Genomic DNA, 12,970 nt, shown 5'->3' on the forward strand with positions numbered 1-12,970 from the left:
TGGTCCCGCCCAAGGCCGGTGGTGGGTATCTTAGGGTTGTGTCTCGGTTGTGTCTCGAACATCCAGTGGAAAGCTTGGACTGATTTTGCCTCAGTTGCGGTCATACAAACAGTGGAGAAGTCCAGACGGGCCCAGGATACCCCGCTGACTCTCCTGAGTATTTCCCTCAGCTCTGTAGCGACTTTTTTCGTCACAGCTTTGTTTTGTGCGAGTGGTGATTTTTTTTTCCTGTAGGGAGAGATCTTACTTGAAAATTGCACATCTGGGGAGAAAATTCAGGTGAAATCTGTGGGTGCCATAGTGTATTTCAAGTCCTGAGAGCTGTCATATCTGTAGATCCCAACAGAAATCCACATACTTTAATGAAGTGATTAAGTGATCCAGATATGTTACTGAAACGTCTCTGAGTTGTGTTGACAGTTTGCAACCGGCTGCTGATTAGCATACGTTAAGTACCGAGGCTTTGCTAGGCAGAGTACAAAGTTGGTATTTGTACTATAACATCCTACCACTAATAATTTAAGATGATCCTTTTTAGATTTTCCTTAAATATCATTGTCCAAGATCTATTACTTTTTCCTCGAGAGGAATTACTGAAGAAAAGGAAGCTAAACCTCGCGGTCGGTGCTCCCAGCGGCCACGGCCCACAGCCTGTCCTGCCGAGCCCCGCGTTCTAGCCAGGGCCGTTCTCTGTGTTAGCCGTCCTGCAGATGTCGTAGCGTCGGTGGCTGAGTCTGCCATGAGCACGGATGACCTCCCCTAGCAAGACGCTTTAATTGGGTCAGTTCTGAATATGTGGCCTGAGCTTAAACTGAAAGGAAAGAAAAAATGTCATGGGTGGGTGTGCGTGGAGCACGGCCAGCGAAGGTAAGCGCCAGCGTGAGCTGCAGCCAGGGTCCTGAGGTGGGGACCTGGAGCCCCACGGCTGACGCTGCTTGGGACTCTAACGGTGTGACGAGCAGGGGCAGCCCCTTCCTGGGCCTGTTCCCTTAACTGCCAAGTGACAGGGTCAGATTAGAGATCTCCGGGGCCTTTCGGGTCTAAGATGCTAAAATTCTAGGAAATGTGTTGGAAATAAGTCGAGAGAATCTGTTTCACACACCTAATCTTTGGTTCATGAGCTTCTCCTATTAAGATAGAAATTGGTGTTGAGTCCTGAGATTCTCTTTCGTTACCTGCCCTGTTTTGTTGTGGCAAAGCTGTTCAGGTCATTTTCACATAAACCTTCTCTTAGTGTAAAGCACATTCCTAACGTGTATGGCTCCAGTCTCCTGGGATGGAGGCTGTCACTGATGAGCTGAGCTGATAGGCAGTGTTGCCCAGATTAGCCTTTGCTAGTTCCCATGACTGGGTCACTAGGAGGATTTGAACTTCTGGAATTAGTTAGGCAACTACGTGTGTGTGTGTGTGTGTGTGTGTGTGTGTGTGTGTGTGTGTGTGTGTGTGTGTAGGGGGAGGGGGAAGGAGGGAGAGAGAGAAGCAGGAAGTTGAATTTAGACAATTTTCCCCCAGTGCCTTGAAGTTTGAGACTTAAAAATCATACGATCATTGCTAGGAGAGTAGATTTTAAAAGTCCTCATCGTAAGAAAAAGGAATTGTGACTGTGCGTGGTGAACGATGTTAACTAGACTAAGTGTGGGGATTGCTGTGCAATGTATAGGAAATTATTCTGGTGGGCACCTAAAATTAATAGTGTTGTATGTCAATTATGTCTAAAAAAAAATCATACAGTCACTCACACGTTCATCTGTGAGCCCTGAGATGTAAAATACAAGGTTCTTAGTGTGAGAGAGAGCCCTGGCGTCCACACAAGTCAGCTCCGAGGCAGGACCAGCCCTCGGGTCTTTTGACACTCAGTTCAGTGCTCCATCTCATCATCATCACCCCATCATCATCATCACCCCATCATCATCGTCTAAATTACGTTTCAAATGAGTACAGAGAACATTTCTAAAATATATGCAGGGTATGAAGGATAACCAAACAGTGGACACCAGCGTTCCCATAAGCAAAAGGGCGTCATCACATCTGAAGTCCCAGTTGCTCTCGTCCCTGCCCCCTCGGCAGTCACGGTTACCGTTGTCCTAATAGTTTTTTATCACACGTATCCGTAATCCTAAACAGTACATTCAGTTGTGCACACTCGTGCACTTTATATAAACGCATCACATGCTCTCCCAGAATTTGCTTTTTGTCCACTCAGCGTTACATCTCCAGGATTGCTGAGTGTCACCGCAGCCCACTCGTTTTTACTTCTGCGTGGTGTCCTGACAGATGACTCTACCGTCCTGTTGCTGGGGACGTGAGTCGTTTCCAGTTTTTTGCTGTTAAAAGCGGTGCTTCCGTGCGTGTCCTCTGGGGACACCTGTGCAGCAGTCGCTCCAGGGCACACGCTCAGGAGCGAGCTTGCTGGGCCGTCGAGTGTGCACACCTGCAGCTGAATCAGGCCGTTCCAAGCTGTCTTCCAGGGTAGTCGGACCGGTCCATGCGCCCGCAGCGGCGTGTGCGCGTGTTCCGTTCCCTGTCAGCACGGGTCAGCACGTTGTCAGCTGTCTGCATTGTCGCTAGTCTGGTGGGCACGAAGCGTCTCTCTTTGTATGTCCGTTGGCTGTCTGGGCTTCGTTTTCTGTGAAGTGCCTGCTGAAGTATTTCCTCCATTTTTTGATGTGTAAGCGTGTGCGATGGATCCTGTACACGCAGCTCTTGTGACAAGTGCCGCAAGTATCTTTCTCCAGTTCGTGGCTTTCGATGAACATATATATTTTCTGTTTCATGTCGTCGAATGTGTCATTTCTACTGTAGCTTGTACCTTTTTTTGTGTATTAAAAAAGCCTTCCCCGACCTGTGGGCATAAAAATAGTCTCCTATGTGTTATCTAAATGTGTTGTCCTTTCATTGAGGCCTGTAACCCACCCGGAACTGATTTTTGTACATAGAGTCAGCGGCGGTCCATTTTCTTTCTCTTTTTCTCTTTATAGGGGTGTTCAGTTGTTGCAGCGCCATTTACTGGGGAGACTGCCCTTTCCCCTGCTTTGACTTGTCGCTGTGGTCATACCTCAAGTGTCTGCGAATATGTTTCCGCTTCTGGCCTTTGCTTTTTTCTGTAGCCATTAGAATTGAGTCCCATGAAATCATACAGACAAAACCCTATCAAGCGTCTAATTGAAATTACAATGTATCTATAGATCCATTTGGGGAGAGTTAATATTTCCTTATGACATCGAGTCTTCCAGTTCAGTTAAACAATGTGTTTCTTCCTTTGTTTAGGTCTTCCCCACCATGTTTCTGGGAAGTTTTCAGATCATTTAGAATTTTCGCACGGACATTCACGAATGAGATTTGCCGATATGTTCCTCCTTTCGGTTTCAATTTTGAGGTTACGTAGACTCAGGAAATGAGTTGGGAGATGCTCTCTCTCTCTGCTCTGGAGTTCTGTGCTCCTTGGGACTGGTGCAGGCCTTTGGTGAAATCACTCGTCCTCGGTGTTTTCTACGTGCAGAGATTTGAAGCATGGATCCCCCTTCTGTTGAGCTTTTCTGGAACAGCCGAGTTGACTTACACGTTTTTAACCCCCAGAGATGAGCGTGTTCTCAGTGTCACCCCACCTTTGACAGTTAAAAACAGTTTGATACTAATGAAGCTTAACCTCTCATGCCGATCCATTATTTGTTTGTTTGTTTTAACAGAGAAGTGATTGAAAAGAAGCCAGAAAAGTTTAAAGTCCAGTGTTTGACAGACATCAAAAACCTGTTTTTTCCAAACACAGAACCCTTCTATGCTGCTTTTGGAAACCGACAGGCTGTAAGTAGTAGGGGGTGCACGTCACAGCTCTGGGAATTCCCGTTTTGCCGACAGCAGTCATCCCAAAGGCTGGCCTGGGCTGTATGTGGGCTGGACTCTTAATCCTGCTAGAAGGAGCTGGTAAAGAGCCATTTGCCTGCACGTAAAGGCCAGGAGCTTGCAGATTATTTCATGGCCTGTTTACGCTGAAGGTTGGCTAGTGAGCTTTAGTTTGAAGCATGAACTGTGGGCCTAGAAACATCGAACTCCGAATAACTTGCTAAGTCAGTAAAACAAGAACACTGAAAGGGGGTAGACCTTCCCTCCCAGAACGGAGCCACAAAGCCGGTTCTTAGCACAGTGGTGAATTCAGCACCGCAGGTTTCAAGGGTACAGCTGGACCCCCTCATCCGTGGTTTCAGTTACTCGTGGTCAACCATAGTCTGAAAAGATTAAATGGAAGATTCCAGAAGTAAACAATGCATCGGTTTTTAACTCGTGCATCATTCTGAGTAGGGCCACGAAGTCTCAGGAGGTTGCACTCTGCCCAACTCAGGGCGAATCGTCCCTTTGTCCAGCGAATCCACACGGCAGACGCTCCCCGCCTGTCGGTTTGGTCACCGAGTAGCCGTCTCTGAGAGATCAGCGGGCCTGGTATTGCAGTACTTGAGTCCAAGTCACCCTCATTTGACTTACTAATGCCATGTTCACATAACTTTTATTACAGTATATTGTAATAGTTGTCCTATTTTACTATTTATCGCTTATTGTTGTTAATCTCCTGCTGTGTCCAATTTATAAATTAAATTTTATGTATAGGAAAAAAAGATAGGAAATGTAGGATTCAGTACTATCTGCAATTTCAGGTACTCACAAGGGTCTTGGAACACGTCCCCCATGGCTAAGGGGGGACTTCTGTATTGTTTCATATGGTGAAAGAAACGCCCTGAGATTTTGCATGTACTGCCCCAATGTGCTAACTTTCCAGTGAGAAAACTCTCCTACTTTTGAAACTCATGCCCAAGCAAACGGGTCGGATGAGAACCTTAAGGGATGCTGGGATTGCAGGGGGCAAGGTGGGTGGTCCACTCTCTCGCTCAGCTCCTGCGCAGATGGGAAAACTGACCTGATCGTTCCACACCCAGAGAGAGTCTTTCTACACCGGTCGGAAGGACAGTTCTGGTCAACGAAGGTGTCGTAGTAATTGCATCAAATCCCAGAGGTCGTGTGTCTGTATTTACGTTCAACTCTGTTTTCCTTTCACTTTTCAAACACAGGACGTGTACTCGTACAAGCAAGTAGGAGTGTCTTTGAACAGAATATTCACTGTCAATCCCAAAGGAGAACTCGTGCAGGAGCATGCCAAGACCAACATCTCCTCGTGAGTGTCCCCGCATGCGCTGGCGTCACCGGGGCGTCACCCCCGCTGGTAGTGTCACGGTCCTGGAATGGTCTTTTACCGTTTACGGCGCACCGTTTGGCCCTTTGTTGCCTATATTTTAATCTTGAATTCCCATGAGGAAAATATATTTTAACTCTTTGTATTTTGTCCCAAACCGAATTTTAAATCAGATCCCCTCTGGGTCAAATTTTTAAATTAGTGGTTATATTCTGCTACAGAGTGGAAGTACATGAATTTGAAAACTGGTGGTTTCGATGTGCCAAGTGAGGCTTGAAAGCCTAGAATGCAAATTAAAAATGTGACCAAACTGAAATATCACGTGACACTGTATTTAAAGATGAGGAACGGTACGTCTCTTTACATTCTGGCCCATCACGGCCTCTCCGGAAACGCTGCTGAGCAATGTAAGAATCCCGCCCGGGCTCCCGGAGGCAGTGAGTTTGTAACGAGGCGTCCCGCTGGGCTGTAGACTCTCTCTTGACTTGGGTGCTGTCTCCTTTGGGCTCCTAATGTCTTAGAACGGAGAACGTTTCCTCATCCCACGTGTTGGGAGCTTTGCCAGCTGGGCGACACCAGGCAGGCAGGTGCCATTCTGCCTTGTCCATTTCGGAGGCCGCCCCTCTCCTGGCTCGGTCTGTGCAGACCTGGATGACCACCTCTGGCCCCGGCAACCCCAGGGGGAGGAGCTGGCCAGGGTGAGGATGGGTCTTCTCCAGGCGCATCCTGTATTTCAGGTGGACCAGAGATGTGGGTCCCAGAGCAGATGTTCACTTCCAGGACACTCCTGACACGAGCTGGGGTCTGACCAGCTTACACAGGCCAGTGCCGGAAGAGCAGCAGGAACTGATTCTGCTGTCCACCCTCCCCTAGCGGTTTCTTCCCTGTCCCGGGTTCTGAGCGGCCACGCCTGACGACGCCACAGCTCCCTCTTCCCTAGCCCAGGACAGGCTCTCCTCAGTCTGGAGAAGATCTAGTGGACTTTTATTTAGGGTCAAAAAGAAGTCTTAACCAACAGGACACTGCCCAGAAAGGACAAAGGTTTCCACCAGGCAGTAGCCATGTGGCGGGTCTTATCATAAGGGGTCTGGAAGGGGATTCCAGCATCTTCGCAGGTTTGCCCAGGAGGCCTCTGGGGTTATCCCACTGGACGAGAATCTAGGTTAAAATGCACGTCCTGCTCGAGTCTCGGCCTGGGGTGGAGCTCGGCGTGGGAGGAAGCTTTGTGCATTGCCAGACAGAGTTGTGGTCTCGCACCTTGGCCGGGGACTGCAGCCGTTCTCACGAGGGACTGGCTCTCCGCTCTCCTTCCCCACAATGGCACACCTGGCGGGAAGCTGGGTGCAACCCTGTCCCAGGCACGTGGGTGGGACGCTGTCTCTGAGAAGTCGTCTGAACCGTCTTCAGAGGCTTGGGGGCCCCTGTCGGGTTGGGCTTGTGTGGGGGACAGTGGTTCTGAGCGAGGCCCCCGGCTGGAGCTGGAGCACAGCCTTCTGCTGCAAGGGTTTGGAGTTGGTGCCACCACACCCCGGTGGTGAGTGGTGAACTGCGGCCTGTAGGGACAGCCACCTCCCTTAGCCACAAAACTCAAACAAGTAGGTCTTAAAGCCAGGTTTTCCCAACATTTGTCTTAGTTCTCAGGAAAGACATAATTTTTGCTCGTTAAGAGAGATGTTTTCCGTTTTGTGCAAGCATGACGTTCCTCAGGAGCCCTTTGGAGGTTCTTTATTAAACACACACGCGCATCCTTATTTAATCATTTTGTGCCTCGGAACGACTAATTCCTGGAGTTTGGATTTTCAGGAAGCCCCTTTCAGCTCTTAGCGAATTGGAACTGGAGAGGGACCCAGCGACTGTGAGGGAGGACCCCGGGGACAGGAGGAGGGGCCTGGGCCTGTCACGTTTCTGGTCGGAGACATCCCGAGGTCTGAACATGCATATTCATACAGCGGGTCTGTGTTTGTAGTGTGGGCCACAGACACTAATATGCAATGACCTCTTGGGAGGAGGATACAGGAAATAGAGCCAGGGAGTGGCTGGGAGCGTTGAGAAGCCCTGAACTGGTTCGACCCCACTCTCTAGAAGAATGAAGGGCCTGAGGCCCAGAGAGGACGAGACACTTGCCCCAGGTCCCAAAGCAGCAAGATGCGGGGAGACCCCAGGTCTCTCGACCGCCATGCCAGTGAGGGCTTTATACTTCCCATGGCTAATAATTCGCCGGGGATAATGATTTCCTGATGTTAATAATTTATCGTCGAGTAAGTTTATTGAACATCCAGTATGCATTATTTCACTGTTGCATACATTATTTAATTCTCCCATGAACGCTGTAGCAGTGTTCATTTCCTTCCTTTACAGCCGAGATTGTGGCTTAGAGAGACGAAGCCCTGTGTCCAGGATCACACGGCTCGTACATGACAGAGGGTCCAGTGCGGGTCCCCTCAGCCTCAGGGCCCAGGGTCTTCTCCTCACACAGAGCCTCTCCCCTGAGGCTCTGGGATCTGCTGCCCACCCGTGCACTCTGGCGGGTGGCTGTCCCCCTGCCATGCCGACTTCTTCCTGTCCTCTTTCGCTTCGCTCTGCCCTCCTCGGCCCTTCGTGCGAAGTCAGTTCCCGCTTGCCTCGCCCTCTCTGACTTCTGCCGGCCGCACCGTGTGATTTCCTATTAGTTAGCGAGGGCTTATTCTAGGACCCCCTCCGTGTGTTGACCCCCAGGTGCGTGCCTTTCGGGGGCGCGGGTTCCTCCTGACTCCCCAGGCACAGCGCAGGGGCCGGGGCGTCGTCAGAGGCCATGACGTTGTCCGTCTCCTTCCAGGTACGTGAGACTCTGCGAAGTGGTGGACCACGTCTTCCCGTTGCTGAAGCGAAGCCACTCCTCGGACTTCCCCTGCTCAGACACTTTCAGCAACTTCACCTTCTGGAGGGAGCCGCTGCCACCTTTCGAAAACCAGGATGTTCACTCTGCGTCGGCGTGACGTGCTCCCAGCAACCTGCTGACCCCGACGTGTGCAGACCGGCCCCCCGCGAGGGGGCAGGCCCGGGGAGCCGGCGGCGGCGCCCAGGACCCTGGCGCGTGGTCACTTGCTTGAGAGCAGTGAGAGCTGACGCGCGTCCGCCCCTTCCCCGCTGCCCCGGCCTTGACCTCCGCGAGTGGAACACGAAGGGCTGCTTTGCAGGCGGGCAGTCGGCTGCTTTCATGCTGCGCGAGGCGCCCGCGGTCGTGGCGGGAGCCAGCGGCGATGCCGGCCGGGCAGCGTGGGCCGAGCTGGGGTGGTACCAGTGGCCGGAACGCCAGGTGCGCGTGACTTCCGGCAGAGCGGGGGACGGGCTTCCGTGACCTCTCTGCACGTGCGTGGGGGGCCGAGGGGGCGGGGCGCGCGGCGTCATGTGACCCGCATCAGGTCCCCGCGGGGCCTCCAGCCCTCACTGCTCTGGGCCTTGTCCTCGCTGGAGGTTCCTTTGCAGTATTTGCCGACGGGTCTGATTTTTAGGTGATAAGTTCTTGAATTCCTTTGGTTAAAGATAACCTATGTAATCGGCATCTCCGCCCCCTTTTTTTGTGGCTCGAGGCTGGAGTACTTATGCCTTAATGCATCTGTGGCAGACATTTTATTTAGAATGTGCTTTGTCTGGCTCTCTGTAACTTTGCAATGCCTTAAGTTCAGATTACAGTAAATATTACTACAGAGGCAGTATTTGGATCAGTTCAACGCTGCGCCCCAGCCTTTTAACCAGAAACGTAAGGCCGAGAAGGTGGCCTTGAACAGAGCTGACACCAAATGATAATGTCGTCGATTTTAATTGGAAGCTCGCAAAGGAAGAAACAGGTTAGTTTTTAAGAAAACAGTTTCAAGAAGTTAAATTATATTCTGTGTAGATATTATTATTTATTACTTTGGGTTACCATTTTAAGCATATTAGCCATATTTTTTTTTATTCGGTCACTGATATATTAAAAAGGTATACATTAGACTACCCAAAGAGCCTTATTATATATATATCTCTCTCACAACACTGGCCTGCTTTTGAGATTTGTGAGTAACACTTTATTTTCTTTAGCTTTTTCTACTCAAGGGCAGGTGGATAAGTGATAATTTGAGTGACATGCTTTAAGCCGCTAGGTGATGATTCTCTTAGTTGTTTATCAGGCTAGCTTGTGGAGAGAACAATTTGAAAAGTGAAAGAATTATTTTGGTAAAAGATTTTGCTTTACTTTTTGAAGTATTATTTTTCTAAAGAGCATTTTACTTCAGTGATTGAAATGCTTTTCTATTTCAATTGCATTGTTAGCGTGATAGGAGGCAAAAAAAAAAAAGGAAACGTTGACTGCAATTTTACTCTTTCTGTGAAAGAATTTGCAGAGGTGTTGCCTCGGTGCTGTCGGCGGTCTCTGTTAGCGGTGGGGGTCTTTTCTGAACCACCCAGAGAAAGACAAACATTCGTGTGTCGTCCATCGCACTTTGGCACATGAGCACAGACACGCATGGGCAGATGCCCTTTTGGAGGCATGAAAAATAATTCAGAATAGTCTCGTCTCCACTACTCTGGGCCTCATGAGTTCTTTCTATCACGACGGTGTCTTAGGGTGGATTTTGTGAACTAAGTATAAGTTTGCAGAGGCTGACAGAGTCCCCTCCTTGCCGGGAGGAAATCGGCTGTGATGGGGTAGTGTATCCGTAGTGCCATTTGGCCTTCGTCAGGACAAGCAGCTGTCATCCACGGTCCGTGCGGGTGTGAGCATGCATCGTCAGCCTCCGCACCGCGGCGCTCTGAGCCAGACACGCCTTCCAGAAAGTCCGACTCAGATCTGTGCCACGTTCCGAGTATGGCCCCCGGAGAGGCTGTAATTGTCACCCCTGCCTTTGACTTTGCAAAGCGAGGTTCGTACGTGGGCGGCACTCACACATATCTGAGCTGGTTTATCTGTATTTACACATCTGTGACCCAGTAACCCCACGGTCACGTGCCAGAGTGCTGCCTGTGGACCCTGCATTTCAAAGTTGTTCTACAGAAATGAATCACTATAGTGACAGGTCACCAAGCGTTCACTGTAGGTGACGAAGAGAAATATACGTACCTGGTACCTGGAGGAATGATCACACCTTCAGAGAGAAATCTCTTTATAGTTTTAGGTTTGGATCACTACTTTAAATAAGTTTATTTACCACACTTGATCTGTATGTGTGTTGGCTGGCGCCATGAAGAAAATCACTGTAATACTTCACTGCGTTGTGTTGGATGCAAAGCTACAAAATACTGTAATAAATAAGAACGATGAAAGCCTGAAAATCAGATGTGTGAATTTTAAATGGTTTTTGGTAGGAGGTTAAGTTGCTGATTTTCTGGTGTGTGATAATCAAGCGTATTTTATTCTCAAAAAAAAAAAAAAAAGCTAAGGCTATGAACTGTTCAATATTTGGAATAAAAGAGCCAGTCTTATGCTTTTGGTAAAATACCGACCCTCTGTATGCATTTGGTAGGGGGAGGGGAGGAGCCCGGGGCGCGTCCTACCCGATGGTCTGGCTCAGAGTGGCCCTGGACCAAAGTCAGCATTTCCCATGCGGCTATTACACAGGCAGGTTCTGTGCAGTGGCCTTTTATGTGGTAGCCAATCCGATGCGACCATGAGACAAGACACAGGAGATGCTCAGGGAAACCGAATTTGTTATACGCACAGCTCACCACACGGGCCACGAGGGGAAGCAACAGGGTGGTCAGGAGGCCAATGACAGGGGCGACGGGCGGGTCCTAGGCCTTCCTGGGATTTCCACAGGAAAGGCAGGGCAGGGTGGACAGGTTAGGATTGGCTGGGTTGGCTTATTCCAGTGGCCTCTAAGCCATGGGGCTGGCCCCTGGTTGCCTGGCACCTAGCCCTGGGATGATTAAGGCACAAGAAAAGTGGCTCCTGGGGTGCCCCGCCAGAGTGAGGAGGTCTTGTATGTCACAGGCACCTCCAGCTGGGCCCCTCATCATCGCTAAGAAATGGCCAGCCACTCTCTCCCCAGCCAGAAAGGCTTTTTAAGATATCGAGACACTAATAATATATAGAAAATAAAAGCATAGACAACGCAATTTCCTTTGCCTCGATTGCGTCCTGCTTCTCTGTGGTCTCCCTGATTCATTTTTCATTTCGAACAGATCAAAATCCTTGACTAGTTCACCTGGATCACTTAAAAACTGTCATAATTCCTATCGATTTTGTGCACCGTCGACAAGCCTGAGACATCCTGCGTCAGCCTAAGTGTTTTTGGAATAAATGTAAGAAGATTGGTCCCTAAACGCTTAACAGATGGCCACGCTGGGTGCCAGGCTGAGCTTGAAGCCCAGATCCAAACAGTTCATCTCTGGGCGTCTGTAGAATGAATGCGTATCTATCTTTGAAAACAAAACCAACCATCTCATTTGGTTGGACATCACGGATTTATTCCAACTCCATTTCAGATTTTAACTTCTTATCTGTAAAATAAAAATCTGCATAAACGGCGGCCTTGGGCCTGGGGATCCCCAGCTGCTCTGGCCGTCCCCTGCTTCCTCTCAGGGTGCCACTAGGCCATGCCGTTTCCACTGTGCTGTGCAGGCAGCTCCCACACGTGTGTGTGTTGGGGGGGGAACTATTTTGGTAGCTTGAATTTCCCCATGTCTCAGCTGCAATCACCTGAATATTTAAAATACTTTTTATCTGGGTTTTCAAAACCGACACCCACCTTTCCATCACACTCGCCAGCCGTTCTCATCAGAGCCCAAGGCGCCTTGACAACGGGGTCAGTGACGGTCGGCTTTGGGTCTCGACGTGGGCTTTCCTACGGATGGTGACGCGTGCGGCCTTGGTGCCAGCCTGGGACAGAACAGGCTTGGAGGAAAGTCCAGCAGATCTCATTTAGAAAAATTAAAAAGCAAACTCCTCTGGAGTCCAGATTTCCTCATTCCAGCAGGAGGGCTGCCCTGACCGACCGGCTCTTCCGGGAGCGCCTGGCCACACCCCTGGTGCTTGCTCACCTGCCTCCCTTTGTGTGGCTGTATCTTATCTCCAGATTAACGGGGCTACCCGGGAGCAGGGCTGGGGGTGGCAGGAGGGCGTCTGGTCTCTGCCCTAAACGAAGCCACTAGAGTCGCCTTCCTGCTTCTGACCCCTTTCTGACTCCTGCTGCAGTCGAAGGTGGTGGCGAGGTATCAGCGTTAACACAAGCAGGCTTAGTGCCCGAAGGAAACCAGAGTGACCAGGCAGACGTTGGCCCTAGAAGGCAACAGGCCCCGAATGGCCGCCTGGGGGCGCGATCCTTTTGAGTTTGGAGGCACAGCTTTTGAAAACATGTCTGGGATTGACAAAGGCCTCTCCCCAGCAGCCCTTGCCTTGGAGATGGGCCAGGTGTGCTGCGGGCTGGTGGGGAGGGGGCAGAGTTCCTTACCGGACTGTCTGGGGGCCAAAAATGCCTCCCATTTGCACAGCTCAAGGTCACATGTCACTTAGTGGCCGGGCCAGGGAGCAGTTTGAGGCTGTTTGTCATTGAGTCTGAGAACACTTTAGGTTTGTGGTTCTCGAAGTGTCTTCAGGATCTGCAGTCCCAGCTCAGTTGCTCGTTAGAAATGCAAGTGCTCAGGCCCCACCCTTAGCCTCCCAAATCAAACTGTGGGTGAGGGGCCCACACCTGTGCCAATAAATCCTCTGGGATTCCAATGTGCACTTAAGTTCCAGAAGACACACCTGAGGCCCGGGTCCCGGCCCCAAGGAGCTGCTTCTGTGTTGTGGCAGCTGACATCTAACCTGAATCTGGCGTGGGCAGAGCAACAGAG

The 12,970-nt window shown here is 50.2% G+C and overlaps 1 protein-coding gene across 1 annotated transcript in view; it reads left to right on the plus strand.

Annotated features, from left to right (window-relative positions):
• Positions 1 to 10,624, plus strand: part of LPIN1 (lipin 1) — a 53,257-nt gene extending 42,633 nt beyond the window's left edge. Inside the window, exons 17-19 of the mRNA XM_023533606.1 lie at positions 3,687 to 3,801; positions 5,058 to 5,161; positions 7,995 to 10,624. Coding sequence (XP_023389374.1) covers positions 3,687 to 3,801; positions 5,058 to 5,161; positions 7,995 to 8,154 — 379 coding nt within the window. The 3' untranslated portion in view covers positions 8,155 to 10,624. The remainder of the gene's footprint in view (positions 1 to 3,686; positions 3,802 to 5,057; positions 5,162 to 7,994) is intronic.
• Positions 10,625 to 12,970: the final 2,346 nt, after the last annotated feature.

The sequence above is a fragment of the Pteropus vampyrus genome, unplaced genomic scaffold (genome assembly GCF_000151845.1).
Source record: "Pteropus vampyrus isolate Shadow unplaced genomic scaffold, Pvam_2.0 Scaffold105, whole genome shotgun sequence".
In the NCBI taxonomy this organism is placed as follows: Eukaryota; Metazoa; Chordata; class Mammalia; order Chiroptera; family Pteropodidae; genus Pteropus; species Pteropus vampyrus.